The sequence below is a fragment of the Urocitellus parryii genome, chromosome 7 (assembly GCF_045843805.1).
Source record: "Urocitellus parryii isolate mUroPar1 chromosome 7, mUroPar1.hap1, whole genome shotgun sequence".
In the NCBI taxonomy this organism is placed as follows: domain Eukaryota; kingdom Metazoa; phylum Chordata; class Mammalia; order Rodentia; family Sciuridae; genus Urocitellus; species Urocitellus parryii.
The window spans coordinates 173,242,461-173,267,401 of NC_135537.1; the positions used below are offsets into that span (position 1 = coordinate 173,242,461).

At 35.0% G+C, this 24,941-nt stretch overlaps 1 protein-coding gene across 1 annotated transcript in view; it reads right to left on the reverse strand.

Moving 5' to 3' along the window:
• Positions 1 to 24,941, reverse strand: part of LOC113191574 (ATP-binding cassette sub-family A member 6-like) — a 62,098-nt gene that overhangs the window by 21,730 nt on the left and 15,427 nt on the right. The window contains 15 exon segments of the mRNA XM_077800525.1: positions 2,205 to 2,318; positions 2,549 to 2,722; positions 3,628 to 3,735; positions 6,036 to 6,173; positions 7,437 to 7,570; positions 9,611 to 9,777; positions 10,170 to 10,353; positions 11,579 to 11,695; positions 15,203 to 15,342; positions 16,922 to 17,012; positions 19,610 to 19,748; positions 19,993 to 20,112; positions 21,290 to 21,465; positions 22,052 to 22,162; positions 24,485 to 24,543. Coding sequence (XP_077656651.1) covers positions 2,205 to 2,318; positions 2,549 to 2,722; positions 3,628 to 3,735; positions 6,036 to 6,173; positions 7,437 to 7,570; positions 9,611 to 9,777; positions 10,170 to 10,353; positions 11,579 to 11,695; positions 15,203 to 15,342; positions 16,922 to 17,012; positions 19,610 to 19,748; positions 19,993 to 20,112; positions 21,290 to 21,465; positions 22,052 to 22,162; positions 24,485 to 24,543 — 1,972 coding nt within the window.

Below are 24,941 nucleotides of genomic sequence, written 5' to 3' on the forward strand. Positions count from 1 at the left end.
TTTGAACTCCTCTCTTCTAGATATTCATAAAATACATAATATTTTTGAGAACTTTAGTCAACCTACTGAGCTGTTGAATACCACAAGTTATTCTGTTTTGGTCCCTGTTACCCAAACTTCTTTTATTTTCCCTCCATTTCTCATCCTTCCCAACCTTCAGTAATCACTAACTTTCATTCAAAGCAACTATTTTTTTAGCTTCTACATATGAGAGAGAACATATGCCATTTGTTTTTCTGTGTCTGGCTTATTCATTCAACACACTGTCCTCAAGGTTTATCCATTTTGCTGCAAATAAAAAGATTTCATTGCTTTTTATTTTTTGGTATCAAATATTGAACCCAGGGCATTTTAAAACTGAACCCTCCCTCATCCCTTTTTTATTTTGAGACAAAGTCTCACCAGTTTGCTTAGGGCCTTGCTAAATTGCTCAGGCTGGCTTTGAACTTGATATCCTACTGCCTGAACCTCTCCAGCTGCTGGAATTATAGGCATACACCATCTCATCCACCTATGAAATAGTTTTGACTAGCATTCCCCTGATGGATGATGAATCTCTTTCTTTCTTTCTTTCTTTCTTTCTTTCTTTCTTTCTTTCTTTCTTTCTTTCTTTCTTGCATATTTGTTGTCTATTTGTATGCTTTTGAGAAGTATATGTTCATATCATTCGCCCATTTTTTTTATTTGATTACTTGTTATTTTGTTGTGAAATTTTTTGAGTTCCTTATATATTCTGGATATTAATCCTGTGTCTTTTCTATATGACCCTAAAAACATTAAAAAAAATGAAGAAACTTCTGCACCACAAAGGGAACAATCAACAAAGCAAGAAGATGTAAATAGAGTGGGGGAAAATATTTGCCAACTATAGTCTCACAAGAAAATTTCTAATAGATGAAGAGATTGAAGATTAAGGGGAGGGCTGAGGATGTGACTCAAGCGGTAGCGCGCTCTCCTGGCATGCGTGCGGCCTGGGTTCGATCCTCAGCACCACATAAAAACAAAGATGTTGTGTCCGCCAAAAACTAAAAAATAAATATTAAAAAATTCTCTCTCTCTCTCTCTCTTAAAAAAAAATTAAGGGGATGTTTAAAATGACCAAATAGACTTCCTGACCCAGTATTCAATTCAACCCAAGATAACAGGATAAAAAGAGGAATGAGCTTTTTAAAGCTAAGGTAACAATAGTAATATGTAAATCCTGTATAAATTGAAAGTTACATGGGCAGTTATTTTAAAAATCCATCTTACTATTTTGCCTCTCACCAAACTGTCACAAAGCTTTGCCATTGTCCTGCCTAATACATTTCACCTCAGTTCCAAGTAAGTGCTTTTTCTGAGATTGTGCATTTTCATAGCAATAGACTCATTTTCTTTTAGAATACTGGTAAATGGGAGAAGAGGATAAAAATAACTTTTTATTTTTCTGTTTTGAGGGTCAATTTATCAGCCAACAAATATGTATTAAGCATTAAATTAAACCTCTGATAGATCTAGTAATGTACTATTTGAATAAAAATTCTAATCTCTAGGTTCACTGAATATTACATAAATGCCAGGAATGAAGAAAGCCTGAATTACTTTAATCCTTACAATTACTCTATAATGTACTAACTGTTATTCTTCTATTTATAAATGAGAAATCTAGGGTTCAGAGATGTTAGAGATGGTCAGACACTAAGAGATGTTAGGGTTTAAAACCACACAGCAAATGCAAGATTGAAGTTCAAAACTCTAGGTGTAGATTTTGTAAGTTTTAATGTCTTAGACTTATGTTTAAGTTTTCATTTAGAAACAGGTGAGACAAGGATGAGTTTTTGTTCTAGTGCTGCCAGGAAGCTCCATAACATAAAGTATCTATACACTCAATAGTATACTTTATATTTCAGGTTTTCTATGAAGTTCTTTATGAACTCTGTTGATAGGGTTGTAACTAAATTATTTAGGAACATCCCTAACTCGATACCGAGTTACCTTTGTCCTCCTTTCGACGGTGCAGTTTTAAAGTACAGGTTTAAGTACCCCTTATCTGAAATTCTTGGGACCAGAAATGTTTGGGTTTGGAGCATTTTGGATTTTGAATTTTAACTTCTATTGTTAAGACAAGTTGCTTAAGACAAACGTGACTATGTGTGACATTACATCGACAGTTTAGAAATAACTATGTCTCTAGTGTGTATGTATAATAATGTATGTGTACTTACAATATAGAAGCAAAACCACCAGAGGCTACTATTTTTTCTACTATTACGAAAAATAAATGATATCACATATGTCAGGAAGATAAGAGAAGCTGAATAACCAAGTGATACAACAACCTGAAGAAATACAAAAAATATAAAAATCAAAAATGAAATATTATCTGAAGAAAAAAATCACATTACAAATATATTAAAAATATGTTGTTGAACATAAACTTTACAAGCATTTTTTTTGGTTTGGTTTATGGTAAAATAAAGATGGAATTAGCATTATTATAGAAAATATTAATTTTTAAAAAAATTATTAATTACCTTATAAAATTTGATCTATTTAATATGCTACTTACCATAGCAAATAAACCTTGACTTGAAATATAAATTTCCATCATGTTTGTTATGTAGATGATTAAATACATTAAAAGGAGAATTAAATTGAAGACGTTAATATCCACCACTGCCTGCCCACACCAGTAAGCAGAGGGGTAGAGGCCTGAAATCCATAGCTGAGAACTAGCTTTCTTCTGATGAGAGAACACAGGATATATATAGGTTCAAATAAAATCCAAATACAAAAAAAAATATTGAAAGTATTTTTAAGATATATAATCTAACCTAATATTTAAAAAATAACATGTAATATATATATATATAAAGTTATTATACTATATGTATGTATAAATATGTGTATGTTTACTGTTTGCATACTGTATATATGTGTACATATGTGGGTGTGTGTGTTTACTGTTTGCATACTGTGTGTTTATAGTTTACATATTGTTCAGGAAACTGAGGTCTACAGTTACATAAAGGCGACTTTTTAAAAAAATGTACTTTGTTTTATTAGGTAGACTTGATTAACATCACTTTTCTATTCGTTATTCAGATATTTTCTCAAAGCATTAAGCTCCTTCCAAAGACATGTCTTGTGATTTGAAAAAAAATTTATATATATATATATATATATGCATATATATATTTCCATAGAGTTACTGGTTCAAGATGATGAAAGCAGACTTATCTAAATCTTATTTTCAGGTTTTGTTTGGTTAATGAGAATAATTAAACACAAATACAATATAAAATTGCATTTACAGAATGCAGAGGGAACACAAGTCTTAAATATGGTCTTCAATTTCAACATCAATGATTTCCTCCTGAGTTAGGAAATAATGTAGTCCAAAGATTTTTTTATAATATTGCCCTCTAAGGGTTTACATCAAGTGTAAAAAATCATTGTACTTATGCCAAAAAGTTGAAGTAAAAAGTGTTTTGCATTTTTAAAAGTAAGTTTTCTGACTTGCTATAAATAATGATTAACAATGTTACCCAAAGTAGAGTTAAGTGTTTTTCTCACAGGAAAACATTTTGAACACACAATATTAAAACACAATTACTTAAATCCCTGAACTTCCCTGCTTTCTCTTACTTTGTGATCACTCACACTGCTCATGGCAATGTAAGGAGAAAGGCAGCACACAACAAAAATCATGAATGGAGAACTTTCCGGCAACCCAGTCCAGATGTACAGATGGTTCTGGAAGCAAAAACGTAATAGTAAATTTTTTCATGAAACATACACTAATAATCAAAGAATATGCTTTTTGAAATATTGAGAAGTCAAAATATAGTTCTAGTTAACAGTCATCCAAGAAGGGAAAGTGATTTCTTGTTACTTGACATGGGGCTTCAACTCCAAGAAAAACACAAGTCAGAAATGATTTAGGTCTCACTTTTGGGTATACATCCAAAAGAACACAAAGCAGGGTTTTTAAAAGGTACATTCACAGTACGTTGATAGCACCATTACTTCCAATAGTCAAGAGATGGAACCAACCCAAATGTCTACCAGTGGATATATGGATAAATAAAACATGGTATATATACATACAGTAAAACATTATTCAGCTCTAAAAAGGAAGAATATCTGTAACATGCTGCAACATGGATGAACATGGAGGACATTATGCTAAGTGAAATAAATCAGTCAAGAAGAGACAAATATTAAGGTATTTAAAGTAGTCAGATTCATAGAAATAGAAAGTAGAGTGATGGTTCCTCCCCAGGAGCAGGAGAGGAGATAGGAATAGGAACTGTTTGATGGATAGAGAGTTTTACTTTCACCAGACATAAAAGTTCTAGAACTTTATTTCACAACAATGTGAATGTATTTAATGCTAGTGATTTGTATGCTTTAAATGATTATTATAGTCAGTTTTATATTATGTGTTTTTACCATGATGAAAAACAATAATTTGTGAATTGTGACTCTTCATTAACAGAAAACTCAGGCCTAGGCAACATGTCTTTCTCAGCAAACCACAGATGGGTATGTGAAGTCCTTAGCAACAGGGAGGATACATTCTCTAGCACAGAGCTGAAAAGGAAAGTTGGTGCCAATGAATGCATCTTTGAAGAGATAAAATTTAAATCACTACCCCCTAATCAGTGTCTGTCTGAGACTGGGCCCTGTGCCCAAGCAGCATACAGGACTATCTCATGGATAAAATTAGAGGGGAGCAATACAAGTCTGTCTCACAATAATTCTCCAATTCTTAAATTTTAAGATTTTGGAATCTGTGTCTATAAATTCCAATTTTTCTCCAGGTAGGAAAATGCATTACTGTCATCATAGGAATGAAGGAGTATGCAACTGGGGGATGGGGTGTGATTAAGAGAGTAGCCATGGAATTTAGGTCCATTTTGATACTGAGCAAACAGGCAAAGACATGAGAAAACTGAATAACCAAGAGAGGGTAACTGTCCCTTTCTGCCACCCACTGGTTCCACTTTCAGAAGAGTTCCCTTCAGACACTTCTGTGCTAAACCATCCGGTATTCCCCCTGATCACATTCAACTCATGGATGTAGACATACATCACTCACCTCTCAAGTCTATTCCATTCTCATTCTCCCCATTACCTACAGAAAATCTGCACTTGAGTGTAACAACCATGCAATGGAGCCAAAATGGAGCTCAACACCTTTGTCATAAAGTGGAATTTCCTTTTTAACTGGTCCATTTTTAATGCTGCTGACTTTTCTTTCAAACTTTTGGTGTGAAACATTTGGAAACAGTTTCAAGAGATCCCTTTGGTATCAACCAGAAAACTATAAGATCTTAAATACTTATTATTTTCTAATAATCATGCATTGGTTATATGGGGGATCATCATCCAAGAAGAATGATGAAATGGGAAGCCACTGTCACTTCTGGGCTTCAGGGAAAAAGGAAGGAGGTGATATTACTGGAGCCCAATGTGGAAGGCCCTCTGCTTTTCTATCTCCAACCATTGTTTTCTCTATTGTCTGAAGACAGGCTGTAGCCAAAATCCCAGAAGCTCAACTCATCGGTATTAGACATCTTTGCAACACGGAGGAAGTATGGTTACATGAAGGAGCATCAGAAAACATTACATCCCAGGACTGGCAAATTCTCCTTCATGTTAGTCAATCTACTCACTTAGTCAAGGGAGTTTCCATTAGTGAATTATATTAAATTTACAAAATGAAAGCAGCATGACAAAAGCTCCTGATTTCTAATTCAGTATTTTCTGTCTCTGTCTCCTCTTTAATTTACTTCCTGGAATGTCTCTACAACTTCCACAGCATCCCCCAGGAGAATATGAAAAAATATACAAAAGTATTCACCAATGATTTCTCTGATGATAACTTAGCAATAAAAAATATTTTGTTTGATAAAACATGTTTAAAATGTTAGGACACAATAGTAATTTTTAGGGTGAATAATTAAATATAAATATTTAAACCTTAAAGAAGAAAAACATAGGTTACTTATCAAATTCTTAATTTCAGGATCACTAAATTCAATATTTACCCATGAAAATGGACTTCTCTCAATCCGAATATGCTGTGAATGATTAAACATCTGAAGTAGCCCATTGCTGATAATATTCATGAGGATAGGAAAGCAGTGCAACCTCTTGGTATTACACACAACTGAAAATCTATAATCCTTAAAATAAACAAAAACAACATCAATAAAGTTAATTCTAAGTCCTTGAAGAACAAAGGCACAGATTTTATATGTAAGAAGCTGGAGTGTCACATTCCAGCTATGTGTCCATCTTCAAGTTAACGAACTTTCATGAGCATAAGTTTCCTCATCTGTGAGAGAGGATACTAAATGGGTCATTACATGATTTAATGAGATTATATATAAAAGGCCCTAGCACAGTGGATAGTGCAGAGTGAGAATCCACTTCATACAAATTTTTATTGGTTTTGCTAAATAGCTATGATTTTGTCTCCATTGTCTGGATGAGGAGATCTCAGTGGAGTTTAAAAGTTGCCTGGACAAGGAATCACTGGCAGTTTATGAGCAAGAAAAGGAATTTTATCATAGCAGGTGATAAAAATGGAGTTTATTAATTATTTATGTTTACACTGTCAGCAAAGCATTTCCACCCTCTCTAAGACTAGGTTAATGTACTTCATGTTGATGAAAATGTTCATGCATTCATCAAGAGGTTCAATGTTGTTTAAACATTAACAATAGTTCCTGTAGTAAATATTTAGGACAAAGGAGCGGCCAAAGCAGTTTCCCAAAGTTGGAAGAGAGTGACTATATTTTTCATAATTCATAATTCATAATTTAGCTTAGGGAGTCTAGAGTTCAATGATACAGTTTCAAAAGTTTTTGTTTTTTATTTACCTTGTGGCAATAAATAAAGAGAAAACTGCACTGTTAGTAAAGTGAGACTAAGAAGTTTTACTTATGATTAGGTTGGATTTTCATCTGGTTTCTTGATTTCTATGGCTCATTCACTTTTACCTAAATTGAAATACACTAACATAGCATATGAGGAATACTTTTCTCTCCAAGAATCTGTGTGGATATTATAATATTTTTAGTACAGTACAGTATATTATTAGTATAGTATGTTTTACCAACATATCATACAGATAGTTAGCTATTAAATGGATTCCCTAAATTCATAATTATAGATAATTTTAAGATGTAATATTTCATTGAGTTTGAATAATATGACGAATTTAGTTTCTTTCAAATGTAAAAATTACTTCAAGAGGAGAAAAATGTTTCAAAAACACCCATTTAAACATCACAGTTTATTCAATATGGACTAAAAATGTTTTTCTGAGTCAAGCTACTATATACTAGCTGGGTTGATTTTCTGCAGTTTTTAAGAGTTAAAATATAGCACTTTCTGTGCATTTGTGTGCAGTCATAAAAGCAAAACTCAAGAGACAAACGTACCTTTTGTTTACCAGAAACTATGATAGCGCCATTGTATGAGAGGCCTTCAGTGCCATTTCTGTTTTCAAAGTCATCTACTTCCAAAAGTATATTTTGATGCTTTAAAGACTGTATAAAATCTTCAATATTTGATTCTAGTACGAAATCAATAACAAAAGGCCATATAAAGGTGAGTAAATAGATTACAAATGTTTTCCTAGTGAACCCCATACATAAAGTTGATATTTTATAGCACGCTGTCTCTATAGATATCACAATAATACTGTGCCATGAAAAAGAAATCATTCACTCTACCATCTTCTATTTAACAAATATTATGCTATGATGAATTAGCTTTTTAATTCCCTTTAATGCAAATTGATGTGTGATCATTAAAATAAAGTAGTTCTATTTCATGACTTTTGTTTTAAAAAATACATTTGAACTGGTGATTTGTGGAGATACAGTTATTATAGGAGTACGTTAGATTGTCCAGCCTGATGATAATACTCTCCTCTCACCTGTATTCTTTGAAGTAATAGAAAGTAAACATATAAATGTACATGTATAATACAGAAATATTCTTATTTTATTTAATATATTTGCATATATATTGCACTCCTGTATATGGCATGGATATGTACTTTTTTCTAATTAAATGGAAAATAAGAAGAGGGCCACTATTAGACCAAAAATTTTAATGTGCTCCTAAAGAATGCAGCAAATGGTATTCTTTGAAAGAGAAAAAAAGAGCTGAGGAAACGCACAGCCTGGAGCACAAAGAAGTCAATAGCTGCCAAGGTAAAATCAGCTTCCAGGATATCAAAGCTCAGAGGAAATGAGTAGAAGGGGACAGTGTGGGCATGGAAGCCACAGTCAGGGTCCTTAACCAGTTTGCCACACCTGGAGCAAGGTGACCAGTCAGGCCCCTCCTCATGACTCACAGAGCAGGCAATATTGCATCTGTCTCAGGGAAGAGTGCTATTTTTACCTTCTAAGAGACAGTATTTCTTACAGAGTCAGGCAAGACTTGAAGTAATTCCAACCCACAATCAGGGAAAGATGGAGTGGAAAAAAAGGAAAAGAAGCTTGTTTGCCATATTTTAGCTTGAAATCGGAGTCCATACTGGGATGCATGGAGGAGGCTCTGGGAATGGACAAATAGGGTCAAACTTCAGGAAAATTCAAAATTCCCCACATAGGAAGGACATATCCATGGAAAACAAGCTTTCCTTGTATCCTGGGACAGCCACACATGCCTCTCCATCTTCACAGCAGGATCTAACCAAACGGGGACGGGGAACACAGGAAAACATGAACATGCTACCAATAATCACCAGATTTTAAGGAAAGAGGAACACAATGGCACAGAAGTCCCAAACTTAAGGCTCTAAATACCTAACAACTGAGTATAGATAAGAAAAAAATAAATATCTTTAGCAAGACTGGAGAGGAAAAACATCATGAGACAACACTATGCTCATGGGTGAAAAAAAAAACTGTAGATCTTAGAAATTAATGTACAATTAGAAAAATTCTATTCTAAGGCAACAAGGAAACTTACTTTTCAAAACCCAAGTGGAAAACAAGAATGAGAAACAGGATTGAAAAAACCTTGTTTTTTTTAAAGAGGAAATATCTATAGCCCTGGACTGGGCAAGGAACTCATCAAGAGAGAACTCTGACCTGTGTTTATTTTTAACATCTTAAGTAGAAACATATAAACTTCCCCTTCAAGTTAATTAAACAGAAAATAAGCAATTACCCAGTCTTTGCCATTATAAAATAAGTGGTCTTCCTGAATCCTATTTAAATTAGTAGTAGAGTGTGGGGTAAAGACAGCCATATTTGCATGTCAATCAGCATGTATCATACATATGGTATAGGTTAGGTGCTGTAACAGGTCTGAAAATGAAGTGGTTCCACCAAGATAAAAGTTTATTTCTCTCCAATTCATAGCTTCAGGTTATCATGTAAATAAGTTACTCTATCAGATTAAATAGTGACCCAGGTGCATTCACACTTGTCCCCATCATTCTGTGACCTCTAAAATCAGAGCAAATATGCACTGTTCTTCATAAACTATTTCCTATAAATGCATATTTCTTCTCCTAGGATTTGTTTCCTCTAACACATGTGTTATTTGACAACAGAAATAACTTCTTTCTGGATGTAAATTTTGTTTTCTTGTTCACCTGTGTTATTGATGATCAAGAGGCTGGTACGAGGTTCCTGAGGAAGTTGTCCAGAAGAGAGGAAATATAATTCCGTTTTAAACTCCCAGTCTGCATTTTGATCTATCATAGAATAAGCTATCTTTTCCATAATCAAAGGAAACAGTGCAATTCCAAAAACCAATAGCCTAAACAATAAAGAAAATCACCATATGAATATACAGTAATTTTATTTCCTCAGTAAAACATTCCACAACCACTTGTTGTGTGCCATATCTCCAAAGACAATTCCTCCAGGTACAAACATTCTGAGCTATGTCTCATCATGATACCCAGGACTAAAAAAATAAATGCTACATGAACATAGGTCATCCAACTATGAAAACTAAATGCACTTGTATGTATGATCCTAATCAAGAGCTAATCTACAGGTATTCCCACGGTCAGTAAAATCCAATTCGACATTTACCTTTTCTCCAGCAGAAATGCTGGGCATTGTGTTCTAGTTTTAAATTCTCCTCTGGTTTGAGCCTTTTTTGAAACTCCTCGTTTAACAAAATCACAACACTCTGATACTCACAGGGTCAAAAGTGTTTTTCTTCCACGTTTCAGCTTTAAAAAACGGAGCCGTGCTATCGCACAGACTTGCATTCTCCAGAGGCCCATGTCGCTCACAGTCTTGTGTATTTCAGGGAGAGAAAAGCAAGCTGGATCCATTTCACTTGGGCTTTCTGAGTCTCTTATCTTGTCTGTTCGTTCAAAATCTATAGGCACATGTGCGTGCACGCACACACACACACACACACACACATCATCATCATCATCATTATTATTAATGCCATCCTAGGGCATCATAGTAATTTTCTTCTTAAAAATTTTTAATATTATTTTACATTTGGTTTTATTGTTATAGCCTTATTCATAAGAATTATTCAATACAATATTTATACAAGTTTAAACATAAACTTATTATATATTAAGTTTATGTATCCCCACTCTTCAATATTTTCTTTCTGCAGGTATAATTACCAATGGTCATGCATATTAAAACTTTTAAATAAAAATATTTTGGAAAGTTTGTGGGTACAATGCAAACAATATGAGAAACATACAATAATTATCCAAATTCTATAACCTCAGTAGGAAAACATAGTAACTACATACGAAAAGAAGAATTCAGGAAAGGGGTGATTTTGCTATGTATAGTTTTTTGAAAATTCAATCCAAAGGTAACAATATTTGAGAACTTTAAAAAAAAGCTTTTTGATAGTAAGAGCGATCACTAAAGCCTCAATATTTACTAGAAAATTATCAATAATCTAGGATTTCAGGGGGAAATGCATCAGCTCTGAAACAACCGAACCTTTATATAAACCCCTTACCCATGATTTACAAGTGGCATGAAATGGAGAAGGTCATTTAACTGTTCTTAGTTCTATTTTCCCATCTGTAAGATGGTGTCAATGACACTTGGTGGGAAGTAATACTGTAAGTATATATGAATGTATATTTACACTTTTATTGAGCTATCTGGCATAGGAGGAGCACCCAGAATGAAAGCTCTTATTGTCAATTAAATATTCAGGAGTTGAAACTGAGAATTCTTCCTATTAAGAATTTACTGAGATTAAATTTGAATTAACAAACTGAGAACATTTTTTATCAGAAATATCTTTTTTGACCTCACTCCTCTAATTAAGATCTTTCACAACCTCAAAGCATTGAAGCAGTAGTGAGCACATAGGGAGGGGGAAAACTACCCAAACAGGAAGTTGGTGGTTTCTAAAAGGGATTTGGTAAAAGCCAAGAAGGGCTCTGTATTGAGTCCTACTGATGATGTGGGTTAACAAGCATCCCATCTCAACAGCAGAGCCAAATGTGGATAAACTCCTATTCCTTAGTATGAATTATGCAAAAGATGGTATAAACATTAAATTGACACATGATCATTTGGAAATTGATTTCTGTGAAATATGCAAATGATCTGACCTTGTCTCATCATTGGTTTTCGTTCCAGGTTCATGAAGACCTCATTCAGAGTTGACATGGAGATGTCATAACTCATCATACCCTGGCCAGAACACTTATCAATATCACTGAAAAGGTCTAAAGCAACAGACAAGAAAATATACATTCTTGAAAACATCAGTAGCTAAACCTAGTAAATTACCTCTTATCTGAAATATGATTAATACTGTTCATAAAATGTATGCCTTTAGGTTATTTCATCATCAAAAGCAAAATTCCATTGAAAGGCTCGTAATGTCTGAGTCTGTAAGACTTGTTCTTCAAACGGCCTCTCTCTATCTTCAACCCATAGTTTACAAATATCCTGAAGACTTCTTGAAAACAATATGAGCAATTAGGAAGACCATTATTTCCTCACCTCACACTATAAATTCACATATACCTCCTTCTAAATCCTGGGTCTTCCTTCTGTATGAGTGAAAGACTTGCAGCTGTTCCTTCGAAAGATATCACTGTTTCACCTAAGTCCCAAATTTCTTCCAGTCTCAGCATTTCAAAGACTTCCCAAAGTGATCTTTTCTTTTTCTCTCCTCCATCCTTAATTTATTCAATATATTCTGGGTCATCCAAACAACAACCCAAAATTATATAGAATCCATTGAACAAATACACACAATAGCAACAAAACAACATTACTTCCTCCACAGATTTCTCTGCCTTTATTTGTCACTCCTAGCTATACTTAACCCCCTCAAATCCCAATGCTATTCATATACTTCTACAGAAAATTTTCTTCTTTTCCGGTCACGAAAATCTTTGCATTTTCAAACTTAGTGAACAAGTCTATTTTTCTTGTTTCCTTTTAACTCAATCATTCCCTTTTCTTTAACCCTGTGGCATTCAAAACAGTTCACCAGTCCCACATCTGGAAACATTTTCCCTCTAGATTATGAACACATTATACTATTTTTCCTTTAGCTTCTTTCAGAACTCTCAATTGACATCCCTCCTAGCTTCTCAAACTCTGCTCTCTTCCAAGGTTTCAGTCCTAGACCACTTTTTCTTTATATACACGCATATCTGGTCCCCAATTCATTATATGCTGAAGACTCACAAATTTTCAAGTCTCACTTTGTCTTTTATTTCTAATGTCCTTGTGGCAACTATATACTTGACCACTGGGAAGTCAAAAGATATCTGCGGGTTACCATTCCTAAAACAGAACATTGATTTCCCTGCCCCTTTGGTCAAACTGTTCCAACCATGACTTTCAATAAATGCCACCATTTTCTACCCAGTGATTCAAGCCAAAATTCTAGAAGTCCCGCTTAGTTTTTCACACTTTTCTTCACATTCATGTGTGCAAGACACATCAGTCAGGCTTTCCAGCTTTACCAACAAATACCTTTCAAAGACATTCCCATCCTTATCTTCTAGCCTATACAATATCATCTTTTATTTCTACCTCCGAAGTGGCCCTGAGGCCAGTTTTCTAGTGTATACTCTTTGTTCCTCTACATCCAGAGATCTTCTTTATCCAGAGAATGAAAATAAAAGTCATATCATATCAACCCCTCATTAATCAATCAACGTCAACACAAAAGCCTCTCTGGCTCATGGAGATGGAGAGCCACTGTCCATCTAACCTCACCACCTTACCCACCCCTACTCACCACTTTCCTCCCTCATCACTGCCCTCTAGACATACACTTACCCTTTACTTGAAGAACAACTGACCATTTCCTTCTTGTGGCCTTTCTGTGACTACTCTACATAAACTCCAATTATACAACAGCCACCACTCTAACTCATGTAGCTTTATTATTTTATCATACAACTATTATACTATTTATTTTCCCACATTCACCCCCCAGTTGAATGTAAGCTCCATGAGGGTAGGGATTCATGTAATCTGTATTTTTAGTGCCTGAAGTAGTTTCTTTCAGATAATGAATTTACAATAAGCATTTGTTTACTATGTATCTCTTTCCTAGGGGTACTTGGATGAAACTGTGAATTTCATAGAGAAGGCTCCCTCATTCTAACTTCTGAATGGGAGGGTAATGGGCCACCATCCTTACTGAAAGGAAATAGATGGACAAGGCTCTACCAAGCACTGTGATTTCCTATGGTCTACCTGTGGCTTTCAGGGGACCTGGAGTCACATATCCTCTAATGGACATAGGTATGGCATTAGAGTACCAGAGGCCTGGCGTGTGTATAACAAGGTTGCTGTGTGCTGGGACATCAAAAACAGAAACTCTAGCTACATGGCATATTCCAGTAGCGGAACCAGCAAATGCCTCCGTATACTTTTTCTCTGCCCCAAAATGAAGTTAGGCCAGGTACATCTTAGGGGGGCTTAGTCTAAGAACACTACAACATAGTTTAGAATACCATCTTCCATGCTACTTCGAGGTTAGAGAGACCTGCCATATTTGGAAGTGGAGCTAAAATCTGAATTCCTAAGCATTTGCCTAATGAACTAAATCATTGAAAATGGCTTATTTAAATGAGACCTATGGTTAAATATTTGATAAATTAAATATTTAAACCAAAAGGAAGATGCCTATTAAATCACAAGAGACTAAAATATATTCCTTCATTTATAAAATGGAGAAGATTATATCACCCACCTCCAAGAATCGCTGTCAGTACTTAATGAGTTGATACATATGAACTTGTTAGGACAGTGCCTAACACATAGTACCCATTGTAAGAAGTTAGGATTATTTGTCAGTCAGAACCTAGGTTGGTATTTCCACCCAGCAGGTGGTAACCCATGGTGAACATTTCCTTTTTTTCTCTTTGCTACTGGGGATTGAACCCAGGGGCACTCTACCACTGAGTCTCATTACAGACTTTCTAATTTTATTTTGAGACAAGATCTCACTAAATTGTCATAGGCTGGCCTTGAACTAGCCATCCTCCTTTCTCAGGTTCCTGTCTCTGCCTGGGATTACAGGCATGTGCCACCATGTCTGGCTTGTTGAACACTTCTGTAAAATAAATAAGCTATGTTTATTTCCTTGCAAAATAAATACATGTTTAATAAGCTCCAAAGGAGCTTATTAAAATTAAAACACAAAAAGAAACCTGTAGCAGAGACATTGATACCTCACCTTCACCTGTTCTGCACTCTCCTAGTCTCAGTGAATCAGCTTATTAAACACACTTACCTGTCTTGAGATTCTTTTCTAGCCTTAGAATTATGTTAAGGTCATGTTCAAAGCAAGCCAGAGGACCAGACAGTTAATGTACCTGGATTTAACCCTTAACCAATGATAGATAGAGAGCAGTACGTAATTACCCTAACTTCCTTACCTTTATGGTGACATGACTTAAATCTTTTCTCCCTACCCCTTCCTCTATGATATTGCACTTGAATCGCCTACAATGGCTAAATTGCTTGATAATGCAAAATTCCCTGGCTTCCTTCCTTCCCTCTCTCATGTCTCCACTTTTTGCTGGTCCTTTCAGGGAAAGACTACCAAAAAATTTATTAAACTCAAATTCTTATCTCAAATTATTATTCTCAAATAATCCAGCCCAAGCAAAATTCAAGTGCATAAATAATGAAGATTGTTATAATAATGTAAACATTTGATCCCCAAGTTCATTCCATTGTAATGATATTTAAGTTACCTGGAAATTTACTTGTGCTTTCCAAAGGCAAAGTATATACAAGTTTTTCTTTATTTTCTAGTTTTAATTTAGCATCAGGGATATGATGATTAATGAAAGATGTGATTTGTCCTGGATCACTTATCTCATTCTTATACAAACTAGCATTCAAAAGAAAAGAAAAAGCATTAGTATTTTCTATATTTTTAACATAGATGAGGTTTTTTAAATTCAATATTGAGAGCACTACTTTACTTGGCTTTATGAAATAAACAAAATGAGGAAAAAACAATAATCCATCGGTTTGAAAACATATATTCTATATATAAAAGGTATATAACCTCAGAATAATTACAAACAAACACATACATAACTTATTGTTATTAAAACTATATACCAAGTATAAAGATAAACAAAGGGAGATAAAAACATTAGACAGAAGTGTATCCTTTGGGGAACTTTATGAAGTTCATGAAGACAAACAACAATAAGTGTTGACGAGGATGTGGGGAAAAAGCAAACTCATACATTGCTGGTGGGACTGTAAATTGGTACAACCTATCTGGAAAGTAGTATGAAGATTTCTTAAGAAACTTAGAATGGAACCACCATGTGATGCAGATATCCCACCCTCCACCTATATCCAAAGGACACAAAAACAGCAAACGAGAGGGACACAGCCACATCAATGTTTATAGCAACACAATTCACAATAGCTAAATTGTGGAACCAACCTAGATGCCCTTCAGTAGATGGATGGATTAAAAAAAATGTGGCATATAACACAATGGAATATTACTCAGCAATAAAAGAGAATAAAACCATGGCATTTGCAGGTCAATGGATGGAGTAAGAAAAGATAATGCTAAGTGAAGTTAGCCCATCCCCAAAAAACAAATGTCTAATGTTTTCTCTGATATAAGGTGACTGACTCATAGTGAGGTAGAGAAGGGGAACATGGGAGGAATAGAAAAATTCTAGATAGGGCAGAGGGATGGGAGGGGAAAGGAGGGGACAGGGGTTTAGCAATGATGATGGAATGTGATGAACATCATTATCAAAATTACATATATGAAGACATGAATTGGTGTGAATGTACTTTGTATACAACCAGAGATATGAAAAATTGTGCTCTATATGTGTAATAAGAATTGTAATGCATCCCACTGTCATGTATTTAAAAAATAAATGCAATTTAAAAAAAGAAATTATTGGCTCATAGAGAAACTTGGCCCACATCTATGTTTTGTTTGGCCATAGATTTGGGCTTTTACAATTCTTTTAACCTAGACATACAGTTAAAAGTTAGACACTGGTTAGACACTGGTCTCACCACTCTTTCACACCATATTTACTCCCTGTTGAAAATGGCTTTCAAAAATATTTGCCATTGAGCCCTATGAAGGGGTGAAAATGTATGATCAGAATGTATAAATCCGCTTAGAAAAATGGGGAGTGGGAGGAAGGTAGAGATTTAGGCTGCACAGAACAGCTACCTATGGTACATGAAGCAGTCCTGATGAGACAAGGCAGCTTTGGCTTTTAATGTTGACATTGTGCCCAGAACTAATATTAGAAAAGACACAAGGAGGCCGAAAAATAGGAACATCATTAGAAAACACTTACCAATCAGGTATAACTGTAATGAAGCATGAGAGCAGTTCACACTTGTGGCTGTCCAACTTTGTTATAAACCAGTACTGAAAACATACATATTCAGGCTTTTCCCAAAGTCTTTACCTTAAGTGATATCCAAGACCCCATTTTCTCTTTAAAAAGACAGAAGATCCTGCACACTTCAGTTCCCCATTGGACATGATCACTTTTCTATCTGAGTAAAAAATGCAAGCAAGAAAGGATATTAGGAGTCATTTCTTTACTCTCTAGAAAATATAGATGAGAAATTTAGCTCAGAATTCCAAAGGAGAAGTGTTGTATGGGACTTAAAGAATGAGTTAGACATGAAAACTACAGAACCATAAAGAGAGAGATAGAAGAAGATCTTAGAAGATGGAAAAATGTACCCTGTTCATGGATAGGCAGAACTAACATCATTAAAATGGCGATACTACCCAAAGTTCTCTCTACAGGTTTAATGTGATACCAATTAAAATCCCAACGGCATTTCTTGTAGAAATAGATAAAGCAATCATGAAATTCATATGGAAAAACAAAAGACCCAGAATAGCAAAAGCAATTCTAAGCAGGAAGTGTGAATCTGGAGGTATAGCGATACCAGAGTTCAAACTGTACTACAAAGCAATAGTAACAAAAACAGAGTGGTACTGGTACCAAAACAGGCAGGTGGACCAATGGTACAGAATGGAGGACACAGAAACCAATCCACAAAATTACAACTTTCTTATATTTGATAAAGGGGCTAAGAGCATGCAATGGAGGAAGGATAGCATCTTCAACAAATGGTGCTGGGAAAATTGGAAATCCATATGCAACAAAATGAAACTGAATCCCTTTATCTTGCCATGCACAAAAGTTAACTCAAAATGAATCAAGGAGCTAGATATCAAATCAGAGACACTGAGTCTGATAGAAGAAAAAGTTGGCTACGATCTACATACTGTGGGGTTGGGCTCCAAATTCCTTAATAGGACACCCATAGCCCAAGAGTTAATAACAAGAATAAATAAATTGGACTTACTTAAACTAAAAAGTTTTTTCTCAGCAAGAGAAACAATAAGAGAGGTGAATAGAGAGCCTATATTCTGGGAACAAATTTTTACCCCTCACACTTCAGATAGAGCCCTAATATCCAGAATATACAAAGAACTCAAAAAAATAAACAATAAGATAACAAATAACCCAATCAACAAATGGGCCAAGGACCTGAACAGACACTTCACAGAGAAGGACATACAATCAATCAACAAGTACATGAAAAAATGCTCACCATCTCTAGCAGTCAGAGAAATGCAAATCAAAACCACCCTAAGATATCATCTCACTCCAGTAAGATTGGCAGCCATTATGAAGTCAAACAACAATAAGTGTTGGCGAGGATGTGGGGAAAAGGGTACACTTGTACACTGCTGGTGGGACTGCAAATTGGTAAGGCCTATTTGGAAAGCAGTATGGAGATACCTGGGAAAGCTGGGAATGGACCCACCATTTGACCCAGCTATCGCCCTCCTCAGACTATTCCCTGAGGATCTTAAAAGAGAGTACTATAAGGATACTGCCACATCAATGATCATAGCGGCACAATTCACAATAGCTAGACTGTGGAACCAACCTAGATGCCCTTCAATAGATGAATGGATAAAAAAAAAAACAAAAAACATGGCATCTATATACAATGGAGTATTACGCAGCAATAAAAAATGACAAAATCATAGAATTTGCAGGGAAATGGATGGCATTAGAGCAGATTATGCTAAGCGAAGCTAGCCAATCCTTAAAAAACAAATGCCAAATGTCTTCTTTGATATAAAGAGAGCAACTAAGAACAGAACAGGGAGGAAGAGAATGAGGAAAAGATTAACATTAAACAAAGATGAGTGGGGGGAGAGAAAGGGAGAGAGAAGGGAAAGCATATGGAAATGGAAGGAGACCCTCAATGTTACACAAAATTACATAGAAGAGGATGTGAGGGGAAAGGGGAGGGAAACAAGGGAGAGAATTGAACAACAGCAGATGAGGTAGACAGGGATGATGGGTGGGGAGGGGAGAGGGGATAGTAGGGGATAGGAAAGGTAGCAGAATACAACAGTCACTAATATGCCATTATGTAAAAATGTGAGTGTGTAACCGATGTGATTCTGCAATTTGTATTTGGGGTAAAAATGGGAGTTCATAACCCAATTGAGTCAAATGTATGAAAGATGATATATCATGAGCTTTGTAATGTTTTGAACAACCAATAAAAACATGAGTTAGACATCATTACCATAAATACATGTATGAAGACAGGAGTGGTGTGAAAATACTTTGTGTACTTGAAAAATTGTGCTCTCTATGTGTAATATGAAATAAATTGCATTCTACCATCACATATGACAAATTAAAATAAATAAATAATTTAATAAAAAATAAAGTAAGAGGATAATTATAAAAATAAAGGTATGCACTGAGTATTTTACTATTGAAACACAATGCATTTGAACTCATTAACATCAATCTATTTCAGCACCTGCCAATATTTTCTAGGGTAAAATGCCACAAATTACATGGGTATATCCTTTAACTCTGGATGCTAAAGGACAAGTGGCTATTTTTTAACCAAATATATATGAAAGAAGATTTGGATGTTTGAATGAACTATTAGGAAATTTGAAAAAAAATTAAAACCCTCAGACTTTGGAAAGTGGGCACGTGGCACTAATGAGAACAGGGTTTTTACCCTGAGAACAAACATTTCTCCTAAATTTCCCCAACTTTTCATTGTGATACTGCAATAAAACTAATAATTACCAGCTAGAATGTCAGCCTCCTCCATGGACTGGGTACTGAAGAGGATCACATGATTCGCTCTACGTTCCTTCAGGAAAGTCCACACTTGGTGCCTTGAAAAGGGATCTAATCCAACAGTTGGTTCATCTAAAAGCAAAACCTACACAGAACAAAGAGATACAAAAACATCTCTCTATTCCACATTAACTATTTCCACATGATAGCATGGAAAATTATAAATACCAAAAAATAGTCAATCATTTGTCACCAATGTATTTATTCATTATACTTAGCAGATTCTCTTTTGATAAAGTACAAGGAGCGCTCTACCACATTTAGTGATAAAAAAGCTGACTCTTTATGACATTCTATCTGCTTTCTCCACTGTACATAATCTTACTCACTTGAGGATCTCCTAAAATGGCAATCCCAAAGGTCAGCATTCTTTTCTGTCCGTCACTTAAATGTATAGCAAGATTATCCTGAATATTTTGCATGTCCAATTCCAATAAAATTTGTTGTACCTATACAAGAAAATACATAAAACTTAGAATATAAAATAATTCATACTGTGAAATAGTATCTCCCCATCAAAGTGGTAGATATTTTTTAGAGGACCTCCATCAGCTGGCAGTCTGAAAGGGTGGGGAAACAGCCCAATGAGCATCACCGCAGAGGAGCCTATCAGCTAGATGTTGCTGGGGCCGCTGTGAGCCACTGCTTGCAGAACTTGCCTGGACTATGTATCACTTGTATGCAGTGTGAACTCACCTGTATGCATTCTGAACTATCTGTTGGTGCAGCGACTTGTGGTAGTGTTAGGGTATTTTTGCTGATGATGTCATCGGTGGTACAATTTTCTAAAAGGAGCCGTCAATTGGCTTGGTGTATCTTCCTCCCTTCTGCTTGTCATTATCGTTCAGCTAAAATTTGGGGGCCAACAGAGGTGAGGCAAAGAACCTCACCCCCCCTCTGGTACAAAGACCTCTCCACAGGTGTGGCTGTATGCTGGACCGGTAGTCAGTGACGGGTAAGATCCAATTGCAATGGTACCAACCTAAGACAGGAGGCTGACGCTTTGAGGTCAGCTCATCCAATAATGGGTAAGGACCATATGTAATATTGGACAACCTAAGGCAGGCACGGTCCCTAAGCCACATGCTTGTTGTTTAAACAGAGAAGGGGAGAGGTTGAGAGCCACAGCCAAAGGGGACCCAGCAAACTTTCAGACTGCCAGCTGATGATTGGCTCACAGGGGCCCCAGCAACATCTAGCTGATTGGCTCCTCTGCGGTGATGCTCATTGGGCTGTTTCCCTGCCCTTTCAGACCATGGAGCTGCTCATTGGGGGACTTTTTTGGCTCCTCCCATGTGACCCAGCCAATCGGCCTCAAGAGCAGGAGGATTGTGGGAGGTGGAGAGGCTTGTGGTTTAGAGAGAGGCTTGTGGGAAACCGGTGGTGGCAGTTGGGCTCTGAGGGTTTTTCCTGAGAAGCTGTTTTGTTTGGCCTGTGTGGTTCTAAAAATAAAGTTCGTTTCTTTTGACAAGTGGCTCCTGAATTGTGTCCAGCCAGACTGCGGCAGACCTCTTTGCCTAAATTTTATTCACAACAGGACTGAGAAATTACTGATAAGAATTCTGTGGTCATGATTTAACTTGGTCAATGATCAGCAGCTTAATTAATCCAAGCATGCCTGTCTACCTCTTGTTCCACTTCCTGTGGTCGAATCCCTTTTATCTTAGCAAACAGGCTGAGGTTTTCCTTCACAGTGAGCATGTCGATTTGAACATTATTTTGAGGACAAACACCAGTTATTTTTCTGATTTCCTCCAAGTCTTGCATTTCAGAGAGGTTTTTATTATAGATGGTAACTGATCCTAAGAAAAGAAGTTAAAAATAATTTTATGTTGGCAAGATAATATATTTTATTAATTTGTAGAGATGTTATTCAAGAAAATATTGTTATATTCACAAATATCTAAAATAATGACTTATTAATAATTACTAATCATTTATAAGATAAATATATGCTTATAGTTGTACATATTTCCCATGAAATGTCACACAATGAAATGGAAAAGATATTCATGAAATTTGGGGAAATAAGAAATATATTCAAAATCATATAGTTTTGGGAAGCAACTTTTGTTTATTTGCTTATTTGTTTCAGTACTGGGGATTAAACCCAGGGTGTTCTACCACTGAGCTATATCCCTGGCCCTTTATAATTTTCTTTTGACTTAGGGGATCACTAATTTTCTCAGCCTGGCCTGGAACTTGAATCCTCCTGCCTCACCCTCTAGAGTCACTGGGATTACAGGCGTGTGCCACCATGCCTAGTAGGGAAACAACTTTAGATTAACATTATTGCTCTCAAGCTTTTAAATTTTAAATGAGAGAATCAAACATAAGACCTTGTTCTCTTATCAGACATGGTGTTTTGAGAGATATCTTTGTGCTCACCTTCTGTTGGAACAGACAATCCATTAAGGATGTTTAGGAGTGAAGATTTGCCAGCTCCACTGTGACCCAAAATTGCTGTGATCTGACCTTCATATATGTCAAAGAGCACGCCTGTTTTAGCATAAGGTAGTAACATTACAAATAGGAGAGTATTAGACAGGGTGGATCATAAACATAGAACAAGACAATCAAGTTTAATGGTATATTACTCAAGCATTCCAATACCTTAAAGCACACAAAATTCAATATTTACACTGGAGAATTATGCTAACTTAAATAATATGTTACTTGATACAATAACAACAGTGAAATACATATCATGATTAAAATGATCCTACTGGTACAGTATACCAATGACTAGGATAACAGCAGCTAATGAAAACGGTGTCCAAAATGGACCATTATAAGCATAAAGGTTAATAAAGTGATCTCTCAAATTTATCAGAAAGTTGAATTATTTAATAAATAATATCGAGACAACTACACAAATACTGTACAAATTTTATGTATGGTGTTGTAAATAAAAAGTACCCAGCGTTTTCAAGAGTAAGCAGAAAATAACATTGACGCTCTCCTGAAACTGACCCACATCACTGCAAAAATGAAATGCAAGTCTCAGTTTCCTCATCTGCAAAGTGAGGGAAACATCAAAATACTTTTCATAATTTAAGTGGAAAACATCCATGTAAATTACTTAGTATAATTCCCAATACATACTGAATTCTCAAAGACCCTTAAGAGTTTTTTTCTATTCTTCCTATGGTTCTTGTTATTATTAATTATGTATGACTGTGAGAGTATAAATTCCTCCAATCATAAAGGGAAATGATTTGAAATATGAGTCAAGAATCTTGAAAATATCGTTTCTTTGAATAGTTCTGCCTCTAGAAACTTATCTTCAGGTTATAATTAATGACCCTCATAAATCCTGAACAAAGATAATCATACTAGTGTTTTCTATGATAGTGAAACTGAATTTTATACACTGGTGTGTTAAGTTAATCATGGTATCCATAAAACAGAATGTTATTTAGTCACTGAAAAACAGGATGTAGATAAAGTACTCAGAGTGTATTCTCAAAGGTGCTCCAGAGTTGCCACAGGGACTCTTTCATGCAGAGCACAAAGCATAGAGAATGCAACTTCCCACCTACTCCCGGAAGAACAACTCCACATGGCTCCAATTTGTACATATATTTTCATGTCTGATCTCCATTTGTTTTCAATTTGTTAAGGTACTGCTAAAAATGGAATAAATTCTTATGGAAGTTGAAGATGTTTAAACATAATACGAAGTGATGGTTATTTCATGAGTACAAATATGTTGTGATGTGTTCGGAAATTTAAAGTATACATATAAATTACTCTAATATGCTGTTAGCCAAAATTAAACAAGTCACAGATCTAAATGGTATTTGATGAGAAAAGTCTAGCAGGCCTAGAGGGAAGAATAAACTTGCTCACAAAATACATTAATTTCTCAAAGTATAGAACTAATGTCAAAGGAATAAAGATTGAGTTATAGGATACTGTATTTGTTAGAGAAGAAACACAGTGTAAATACAATGAAGATAGTCCTTCATTGTTCTTCTCTACCTTAAAAGTTTTTTTAAAAATATTTATTTTTCAGTTTTCAGTGGACACAACATCTTTATTTTATTTTTATGTGGTGCTGAGGATCGAACCCAGTGCCCCTCGCATGCCAGGAGAGTGTGTTACTGCTTGAGCCACATCCCCAGGCCCCCGTATTTTTTTTCTTTTTTTTTATTGTTTGCTCAAAACATTACAATGATCTTGACATATCATATTTCATACATTTGATTCAAGTGGGTTATGAATTCTTATTTTTTATCTTTTGTAAATATAATTTCTATTCCACTTAAGGATTATTTTTAATAAAAGAAAATTGTTCTCTAGAAAAAATACTTGCTAAATTTAATGCTTACACAAACCATATTTTTAAGAATATCTAATATCAAAATATATTTGTTCAAAGTTATAAACAATGTTTGTCTCAGCATATTGACTTGCAAATTTAATTCACTATCAATGTTTTTACCCATCCTATTTTAGTTAATTACTGCACCAGAGTGTAAAAACTATGTAAATTCCCTGACTAGGAAAAAATTTTATCAGATTTTAGTCTAGAAGTTATACAAATTTAAAATATTATCTATAGTACAATAATCTAAGAACAAAGTAAAATGACAGTTTTCATTTTATATTCCATATTTTTGTTAGTTAATAGACCCATGAAGTATCTAGAGTTTTATAGCACTATTTTAGTAATGATTAATGTCTTAATGGTAGAATTGAATTTGATTATTTATATTTTTTTCTTTTTTCTTTTTTGTTGATATTTTTAAATCTTGCACATTAAATTTTACATATTTTTTGTAATAACAGTGGAAAAAATGAAATGTTTTTCTTTACCTTTCAAAGCTTTCACTTTTCCAGACTTTGATTTATATTCCTTTTTAACATTTCTAATCCTGAAATAACAAAAGGGATGCTTACTTAGCCAAGACAGAAGTAAAAATAGCATAGATCATGAATAAACCTGCTGTAGAGCTAGATGCCACTGGCCACTTGTGTGAAATAAAAGATGGCAATGCCAGGCTAGTCAGAAAGACAGGACTTTGCAATGAAATATTTCCTCTGACACAGAAAATAAAAGAATCTTTCTAGAAAGTCAAAATTAAACAACTAATAATTTGTTTAGAAAAGTAGGAAACTCTGTAATTATCATTTCTTCCTCTGGTTTTATCCTTTGTCTCCCATCCCTTCCTTTCTTATCCAATAGTCAGAGCCTCTGTCATTTACACCTTCTAGAGTGTTCTAATAGCTTTGAACTCTAACTCTGATTTAGATATGATGAAGTTTCTCTCCT